Consider the following 8,899-nt stretch of genomic DNA (forward strand, 5'->3'; position numbering starts at 1 on the left):
GGGTCCGCACCTGCGAGCGCCGAGTCGCGCTACGACGCCTCGCCGCGCTACACATCGTACGTCATGATGCGCGGCAGCATCCCCGTCTTCTGGACGCAGGACTCGACCAACATGTCGCCGCGACCGCCCATCGAGATCAGCCTGGTGGACCCCTTCTACTCGGCCGCCGCGCTCCACTTTGACGACCTCTTCCACCGCTACGGCACGCCCGTCATTGTCCTCAACCTCATCAAGAGCAAGGAGAAGCAGGAGCGCGAGGTCAAGCTGCTGCGCGCGTTTGGCGAGTGCATCGAATACCTCAACCAGTTCCTGCCCGCGGCGCAGCGCATCCGCCACATTGCGTGGGACATGTCGCGCGCCAGCAAGAGCCACGACCAGGACGTCATCGGCATCCTCGAGGACATTGCCGAAGAGTCGGTCGAGACGACGCGCTTCTTCCACTCGGGGCCCCAGCCGGGCGGCAGCGGCGGCGGCGGCGCCCCGGTCTTCGCGGCCGGCCACGACTCGGATGCCGAAGGCGCGTCGACCGAACACGATCACGCCGCGGCGGCGCACGGCCACGCCCGCCGGCGCGACACGATCCTGCTACAGGACGGCGTGGTCCGCGTCAACTGCGTCGACTGCCTCGACCGCACCAACGCGGCCCAGTTTGTCATTGGCAAGGCCGCGTTCGGCCACCAGCTGCACGCGCTCGGCCTGCTCGACGACCCGAGCCTGCCGTTCGACTCGGACGCGGTCAACATGCTCACCGAGATGTACCACGACCTCGGCGACACGATCGCCATGCAGTACGGCGGCTCGGCGCTCGCCCACACCACCGACACATACCGCAAGATCAATCAGTGGACGTCGCACTCGCGCGACGTCCTCGAGAGCATGAAGCGCTTCTACGCCAACTCGTTTGCCGACGCAGACAAGCAGGCCGCCATCAACCTCTTCCTCGGCGTCGATGCACCCGACTTTGCGCCGTACGTCTTTGCCGAAAAGGTGGTGGGCGCCGTCGACGCTGCAGACGAGGGTCAAGCGACGTCGGCGTCATCGACGACGATGGCGGTGCCCTTCCGGCCCCACTACCGCCAGTGGTTCACGCCGGCTCATCTGGCGCCCAACCGCACCGTCGCGACGCGTGCCCGGCGGCTGAGGGAGGTGGCCAACACCGACGCCGGCTTCTGGGCCGAGTACTACCGGCCGAGCCTCTTTACCGACCTGCAGCGCCACCACGCCTACAAGATGACGGCCGTCCACCAGAGCATCAGCTACGGGCCCGGCTCGACGGCGGCGGTAGCGGCGGCGGCAGCGGGGGCCGGCTACGGACACGGGCACGGCCCAGGCCAGGGTCATCCCAGCGCGGCGTACGGAGCCATCGGGCGGCACATGCGCAGCGCATCGACCTCGAGCGGCGCAACGGCCACGGCGGCGGCGACGGCGGCATCGCCCGTGACGGAAAAGGCCAGCGCGTCGGCCCACTACCCGAGCCCCTTTAAGCCCCACGGCGCGTCGAGCCAGCACCGTTCGACCGCTACTGCTGCTGCGGCAGTGGCGTCGTCCTCGTCGTCTGCCACGGCGGTCGATGCGGCATCGACGCGCCAACGGCACTTTAAGAGGCCCTCGATCGATAGCAACAGTGGCGGCGGTGGCGGCGGCGCATCGCTGCCTCCCTCGCCCAGCGCCTCGTCCGTGACGACGATGGCGACGACGACAGCCGTCGCCGCGCCGTCGAAAGCACTGATTGGCGGCGTCAAGCGGTGGATGTCGATCAACCGACCCGGTCACCATCACCACCTGGGCGGCAGGGACGCCAGCGGCGGCAGCATGAAGCGCGGCGGGCGTCGGAGTGCGTCGATGTCGATGTCGATGAGCGGCGGCGACGACGTTCAGGGCGGCGCGTCACGGTGGCAGCAAAGCGGCGGCGACACCGAAGACGTGGGTCGGCTGGGCCTGGGCCTGGGCCAGCGTCAGGCGGGCGTCGACGCGTCGTCGCAAGCCTTCAACTTTGCCGGGCCGTGGCAGGCCATGGGCATCGGGCTGGCGCCGCCCGCCGCCGCGCTGCCGTACCAGGCGATACCGGCGGCGCACTACGCGCTCGAGGCGGTGCTGGCCAAGGTGTGCAAACCGTCGGTGTCGCACGACGAAGAGGCCGAGTACAGCTTCTACACGAGCCAGTTTCGAAACGAGTCGCTCACGGGCGCGGGCGCGGGCCCGGCGCTCGATGAGTGGTCGATCCGGAGGCACCAGGGTGAGACCTACGCCCCCATCAACGGCGGCGGTGGAGGCGAGTCGAACCGGTTCATCGATGAGAAGGACGTGCGGATCTACGAGGAGAGCGTGGCGCTCCAACGTGGCGAGGGGGTGGCGGTCGACGAGCTGTTGCGCAGCGGCAGCGCTCCGGGGGCAGGGGCGGGAGCGGGATCCGGGTCCAGATTTGTGGGCAGCAGCAGTGGTGGCGGCGGTGGCGGCGGTGGCGGTGGGAGCGGCGGTGTGGACCCGGTTCTGGTGGCGTACGTGTCGTCGTACGAGGCGCTGCTGGGCTCGACGTCGCTGCCGACGACGAACCTCGACGCCAAGGTGCGGGCTTACAGCTCGTGGTTGCAGATGGGCTACTAAGACAGGGGGGCGTGGGGACGGGGGACGGAGAGGGGGACCGCAGTGGGTGATGCTCGCCGGCGGAGCTCGAGGACGCTAGCGGAAGAGGACTTGGATGGCTGCGGGACGTGCCAGGAAGAGGGGTGGGAGGGGCAGGGCAGGGCAGGGCAAGCAAGAGGCGGGGGGGCGGCGATGCTCAGTCTAGAATCAGCGATACCACTCTTCCTCTCTCGGGGGTGGGTTGCCTCTGCAGCGCCTCGCCGAGCGATGCTCGACGATGCCGGGCGCTCACTCACTATACGTCTTTGTGTCCGGGTCCCAGTGGCTCCATGTCCCCGGCTCGTTTTTGGGCTTGGCGTTTGGCAGCGTGCTGAGGACGAGCGACTCGGAGCGGTCCACCTCGCGGCTCTGCAGCTTGAAGGCTATCGTCTCGTAGGGCTCGGCGGCGACCTGGAGGGGGAGGAGTAGAGGGAGAAGGAGGAGGAGCAGGAGGAGAAGGAGAAGGAGGAGGAGGAGGGGGAAGGAGGCGGGAGAGGGGAGGCGGCGGGGCATCAGCGACGGAAACGAGGGTCGACCAGTCGTGGGGGCAAATGGGACACGGGCGTCGACCCAGGAAGGCCACGCTTCGCCCACTCACGACGAGGTACTGCCACGCCCTGTTTGGCGCCTCCTGCTTCTGTTCAAAGCTGCTCATAAACCTGTGCAGCGGCTTGACGTCTTTTGCGATTTCGGGGAGCGAGATCTGGAAGAGGAGGCCCAACCGGCCCCCGACGCCGGCTCCGACCTGATCGCTCGCCTCGAAGGCGAGGAAGGGTTCGCGCACCTTGGTGATCTTGTAGCCGGGTCTTCCGATCTTGATAAACGACTTTTTGGGGACGAGGTTGGTGGGTGGGGCGGTGAGGAGGTGGTTGGGGTTGTACGACGACGCGGCGTCCTTTGCCTCGCGGGCGGCGCGGCGGGCGAGGTTGGTCTGGTGCTTTTTGCCCTGGGTGTGGGCGAGGTAGGACCCCTCGTTGGTGTGGAGCGTGAGGCAGAGGCGACACTCGAGCGAACCGAGGTGGTTGCGCAGCAGGTACGGGTCCTTTGTCACGTCAATCGTCTCGAGCGCCAGCTTGCGCAGCCGCTCCCGCCGGTCCACGTTGGTCTCGCTCGACCCCGCCACGCCGCCGCCCTTGTTGCCCGCGCGGTTCTGGTAGTCCATCGCGGTGCGGTGCGGTGAGGTTGTGGTGTGGTGCGGTGCTGTGTGGCAGGAGAGAGAGAAGCTGGCAAGTGGACGGTGTGGTGGGTGGTGGGCGATGGGAGTGGTGGTGGTGGTGGTGGCAGCGAGGCAAGAAGCGAGGAGTGGGTAGGGTCCTGCGCCGCCCCGCCGGGCCTCGTCTGAAATGTGGAGAGCGGTGGGCTTCCGTTTGCCGTGGCTACCTCGGATCCGAGAGCGGTAGCCCCATCGAGCGGGAGTCGGAACTGTGTGTTGCCAGGCCTGCAGTCTGGGTCGCCGGGTCAGGCCTGGCCTGCAAGCAGGCTTTTTTGGCGAGGGCAGCCAACCCTCGGCCAAGTCCGAAACGTCGGCTAGGGCTGCGTCCCCCGCCTTTTCCAGGACGCGGGCGCAGGCGGCCTGGTTGCCACCCTGCCCTCGTCCTCCGACTCCTCTTTCTCTCTTGCCTCCATCTTTCCCCCCTCTCTCTTGACCACCTCGACTCCACCATGACCCACCCACCGCCATGACCCTGCCACAACTCCACCACCCCACGCCTTCCTCGGCACCGGCACCAACACCGGCATCGGCATCGGCATCGTCCGACTACGCCGCCCGCGTCGCCCAGCTGCGCAGCCACGAGTGTCCGCAGCTCAACGACGCCCTCTACCTCGACGCCGCCGCATCGCCGCCCTACCCGGCCGCACTGGTCCACCGCGCCGCCACCGAGCTCGCCACCTCGCTCTTCTCCAACCCGCACTCCAAGAGCCCCTCGGCACTCGACACCGCCTCGCGCATCGAGCACGCGCGCCACCGCGTCCTCACCGAGCTCTTTTGCATCCACCGCCCGCACGACTGGCACCTCGTCTTCACCGCAGGCACCACCGCTTCGCTCCGCCTCGTCGCAGATGCCTTTGACTGGTCCAACGGCGACTACCACCACCTCCTCCAGAGCCACACCAGCCTCGCCGCCATCCGCGACATTGCCGCAAACGCAGGCGCCCGCACCGCCGTCTTTGAGCATCACGACCCGCCCGCGCCCGAGCCCGCGCCTTGTCGACCAGCCTCCCCCTCCTCCTCCTCCTGCCGCACCTCTGCTGGCCACCCGCGCGCCGACCTCGTCGCCCTGCCCCTTCAGTGCAACGCCACCGGCACCCGCTACGACGCCCTCCTCGCAACCCTCTGCCGCCAAAAGGGTTCGCGCTACATCCTCGTCGACGCCGCATCCTACCTCTCGTCGTCGCAGCGCCTCGACCTCGGCAGCTTCGACCACGACTCGGCGCCCGACTTTGTCGCCTTCTCCTTTTACAAGGTGTTTGGCTACCCCACCGGCCTCGGCGCGCTCCTCGTCAAAAAGAGCTCCGCCCACGTCCTCTCGAAAAAGGCCTACTACGGCGGCGGCACCCTCGACGCCATCGCACCGTGGTCCCGCTGGAAGCAGCCCCGCACCGACCTCGCCGCCGCTTTCGAGGACGGCACCCCCAACATCCACGCCATCCTCGCCCTCCGCCACGCCTTTGACTACTACCAGCAGGCGTTTGGCCCCTGGCAGCAGCGTGCCGACTACGTGCGCTCCCTCGGACGCCACCTCCACCACCGTCTCGCCGCCCTCCGCCACGGCAACGGCGCACCCGTCGTGCGCATCTACACTGACGTCGAGACCGGCGCCGATTCCGGGCAGCACGCATCGTCGTCGGCCGCCGCTTGCCGCTTTGACATCGTCGATGCGACCCCGCCACGGCAGGGCCCGATCTGCAGCTTCAACGTCCTCTCGCCCGCGGGCCGCATCGTGCCGCCCAACGAGGTCGACCGGCTGGCCTCGATCAGCAACATCCACATCCGCGCCGGGCGCCACTGCAACGCCGGCTTTGTCGCGTCGTCGCTCGGCGCCACCGACGACGACATCAAGCAGCAGTATGCCGACGGCGTCGGCTGCGACGAGTCGTCGGACAGCGACCAACTCGTGTCGACCAGCCTGCGCGCCAGCGTCTGCCTGCTCAACACGCACGGCGACGTCGACCGGCTAGCCGCCTTCATCGAGCGCTTCTTCCAGGTCGTCGACGTCGACGTCGACGTCCCGCGGTCGATGGCATCGGCATCGGCATCGGCATCGGCATCGGCACCGGCACCGGCACCGGCGCCTTCGCCCGCCTTGCACCTGTCGCAGGTGATCGTGTACCCGATCAAGAGCTGCGCGGGACAGCGGCTGGGCGAGGGGGAGCGGTGGCCGTTGACGAGGCACGGCCTCGAGTACGACCGCGAGTGGGTGGTGCTGGACCTGCGCACGGGCAAGGGGCTCAGCCAGAAAAAGTACCCGCGCATGGCCCTCATCCAGCCGCGGGTCGAGCGGCGGCGCAACAAGCTGGTGATTGCCATTGCCGGGCGCGGAGATCAGGTTGAGGTCGACCTCGAGGGGCCCGAGGCGGATGGCCAGTACGACACGAGCGACGGCGGCGGTGCGGGTGGCTGCGGGATGGCGCAGGTGTGCGCCGATGCGGTGCGGCCGTCGGTGCACACGTCGACGCGCGTGCGGACGGTGCTGAGCGAGCACCTGGGCGTGGCGTGCACGCTGGCGCGCCTGGCTGCGGGACAGACGGATCGGCACTCGAAGCTGACGCTGCCGACGGCGAGCGGTGGCGGTGGCGGCCGGGCGGCTGCGTCGTCGGACCGGGTGCCGCTGCTGTTGTCCAACGAGTCGCCGTTTCTGCTCATCAACCAGGTCTCGGTCGACGAGGTGAGCGCATGGATGCAGGGCGGTGGCGGTGGCCATAGCGGCGAGGGCGGCGAGGGCGGCGAGGGCGGCGAGGGCGATGAGGACGGCGAGCTGCGGCGATCATCGCCACCGAGGGCGAGCGCCTCGAGCTTCCGGAGCAACTTTGTCATTGCCCCGCTGCCGTCGCCGTCGCCGTCGCCGTTAGGCCCGCTCGCGTTCATCGAGGACGGCGCGGCGCGGATCCGGATCGGGTGGAACCGGTTTGGGGTGCTGGGACAGTGCCGGCGGTGTCAGATGGTGTGCGTGGACCAGGCGACGGGCGAGGTGCGGCCGCAGACGTTCAAGGCGCTGGCGCGGCACCGGCGCAACGAGCGGGGCCGCATCATCTTTGGCTCGCACCTCGTCTGGCTCGACGGGATCCCTGGTGGTGGCGATGCCGCGACGGCAGGGTTGGGCAGAAAGCAGGCGGGTGTCGGGTTCGTCGAGGTTGGTATGCCGGTCGTCGTGGAGCAGGGGTAGTGCGCCAAGGGTCAGTCTGAGGGTTCCTGTATTTGTATCCATCTTGCATGTCGTGTGCGGTCTCGAGACTGGGATCCACGGCGAACGTTGTCCGTCGCCCACCGGCCTGATGGAGAGCGGAGAAGAAGCCGTGGTGGCGATGGTGGTGGTGGCGGCGGCGGTACAAGGCGCCAAGAAGATCAAAGGCGAGACGGCAGCCTGCCTCGACCAGGGCCAGTAAGAGTGTGGAGGCGAGGGGCAGCGCCAGAGGTCGGTCGCCCTTTGAGTCGAGTCCGAGTCGCTCGGGCCGCCCATCCGACCGGCCACCGGCCACGGCTGCCCGTTCGCCCGCCCGCTCGCAGGCGGCTAGGTGTCGGGTCGTCCCAAAGGCCAACCCGCCGCCGCACCTTTCTTCCCTTCTTCCTCGATCCTCGCCATCGCCATCGTCCTACCCGCCCCCTTCACGCACCGCACCGCAACACAGTACTCGCATCATCCACGCACCTCGTCCCTCTGCCCCGCCCGCTCCCTCTTCGTTCCACGGCCACCTCGCCATGATCCCGCCCCCGCAGCCAATATCGCGATGCCGCACCCAGGGCTTTGCAGGCTACGGCGTCGCATGGTCCCCCTTTTTCGACAATAGGCTCGCCGTCGCCAGCAGCGCAAATGTGCGTCCCGCCGTCCATCATCCCCCTTCTCGGTCGCTGCCCGTTCAAAAGTGGCAAATGGAGCACCGTGGCTGACATTCCAGACCCGCCCGCTGCTCCTTCTTTTGTCCTCTTGCCTTCCCCCTTCTTCCACGCCACGACAGTACGGCCTCGTAGGCAACGGTCGACTGCACATCATGGGTCTCGCCGGGCAGGGGTTGGTCGTCGAAAAGGTGTGAGTGCTCGTCCCCGTCCTAATGCCAGCCGTACGTCGGCTCACCTCCGGCTTCGTGGCACGGCTTCACCGCTTATCCTTTGCCCTGTTTCACCGCACTCCTTTCTGCCTTCTCGCCCCTCGCTCTTTCCGACCACGCTCGAATCTGCCTCCTCGCCCCTCGCTCTTTCCGACCACGCTCGAATCTGCCTCCTCGCCTTTCGCCTTTCGCCGCTGCCCTGCCCTCGCCTTTCCCTGCTCGAACCCCCACCCCCTCGAACCCTGACAGCTTCGACACCCAGGACGGCCTCTACGACCTGGCATGGTCCGAGGCGCACGAAAACCAGCTCGTCACCGCCAGCGGCGATGGCAGCATCAAGCTGTGGGACATTGCCCTCAATGTACGTCCCCTGCCGTGCGCCGCCCTCTTCCCCACCGTTCCTCCTTGCCCGCGACCACGATCTGACCTCGACCAACCCTTCGACCGCGATATCGACGATGATCCTCACTGCGGATCCCACCCATAGGACCACCCCATTCGCAACTGGGCAGAGCACAGCCGCGAAGTGTTTTCCGTCGACTGGAACAATATCAAAAAGGACATCTTTGCCAGCTCCAGCTGGGACTGCTCTGTCCGAATCGTGAGTGGCTCCTTTCCCTCCGCACCCTGCTCCGCCCGTCCGTCCACCTTCTCGCCGGTCCGTCCGCCGGTCGGTTGGTCCGCCTGACACCCTGTTCAATCGCCTCCCGCCCTCGACCCCGCACAGTGGCATCCGGAGCGGCCCGCATCGCTCACGAGCATCACGGCGCACACGGCATGCGTCTACAGCTGCGCCTTTTCGCCCCACAACCCAGAGCTCCTCGCGACGGCATCCGGCGACGGCCACCTCCGCCTTTTCGACCTGCGGCAGCCCGTCGGCACGCCCGGCAGCCCAGCAGCGCCGATAGCCACGGTGCCCGTGGGCGGCGAGGTCCTTTCGCTCGACTGGAACAAGTACCGCCCCATGACGATTGCCACGGGGTCGACGGACCGCGTCGTCAAGACGTGGGAC

The 8,899-nt window shown here is 68.0% G+C and overlaps 4 protein-coding genes across 4 annotated transcripts in view; 3 read left to right on the forward strand and 1 right to left on the reverse strand.

Annotated features, from left to right (window-relative positions):
- Nucleotides 1–2,604, forward strand: part of PFL1_02703 (uncharacterized protein) — a gene marked incomplete at both ends in the record, with an annotated part of 5,093 nt that extends 2,489 nt beyond the window's left edge. The window contains one exon of the mRNA XM_007880217.1: nt 18–2,604. Within this exon, the coding sequence (XP_007878408.1) occupies nt 18–2,604 (2,587 nt within the window). The remainder of the gene's footprint in view (nt 1–17) is intronic.
- Nucleotides 2,605–2,679: 75 nt separating this feature from the next.
- PFL1_02704 (uncharacterized protein) lies at nt 2,680–3,784 on the reverse strand (the record flags this gene model as incomplete). Its single annotated transcript, XM_007880218.1, has 3 exons — nt 2,680–2,702; nt 2,880–3,033; nt 3,221–3,784. 3 exons carry the CDS (start codon nt 3,782–3,784, stop codon nt 2,680–2,682), a joined length of 741 nt encoding a protein of 246 aa, XP_007878409.1.
- Nucleotides 3,785–4,301: 517 nt separating this feature from the next.
- On the forward strand, nt 4,302–7,007 carry PFL1_02705 (uncharacterized protein; the record flags this gene model as incomplete). Its single annotated transcript, XM_007880219.1, has 1 exon — nt 4,302–7,007. The coding sequence occupies one exon, from the start codon at nt 4,302–4,304 to the stop codon at nt 7,005–7,007; it is 2,706 nt and encodes a 901-aa protein (XP_007878410.1).
- Nucleotides 7,008–7,540: 533 nt separating this feature from the next.
- The window catches only part of PFL1_02706 (uncharacterized protein), a gene marked incomplete at both ends in the record, with an annotated part of 2,191 nt that continues 832 nt past the window's right edge, over nt 7,541–8,899 (forward strand). Inside the window, 5 exons of the mRNA XM_007880220.1 lie at nt 7,541–7,654; nt 7,798–7,868; nt 8,137–8,248; nt 8,375–8,488; nt 8,615–8,892. Of these exons, the coding sequence (XP_007878411.1) occupies nt 7,541–7,654; nt 7,798–7,868; nt 8,137–8,248; nt 8,375–8,488; nt 8,615–8,892 (689 nt within the window). The remainder of the gene's footprint in view (nt 7,655–7,797; nt 7,869–8,136; nt 8,249–8,374; nt 8,489–8,614; nt 8,893–8,899) is intronic.

This window comes from Pseudozyma flocculosa, assembly GCF_000417875.1.
Source record: "Pseudozyma flocculosa PF-1 unplaced genomic scaffold scaffold00007, whole genome shotgun sequence".
NCBI classification, from domain to species: Eukaryota; Fungi; Basidiomycota; class Ustilaginomycetes; order Ustilaginales; family Ustilaginaceae; genus Pseudozyma; species Pseudozyma flocculosa.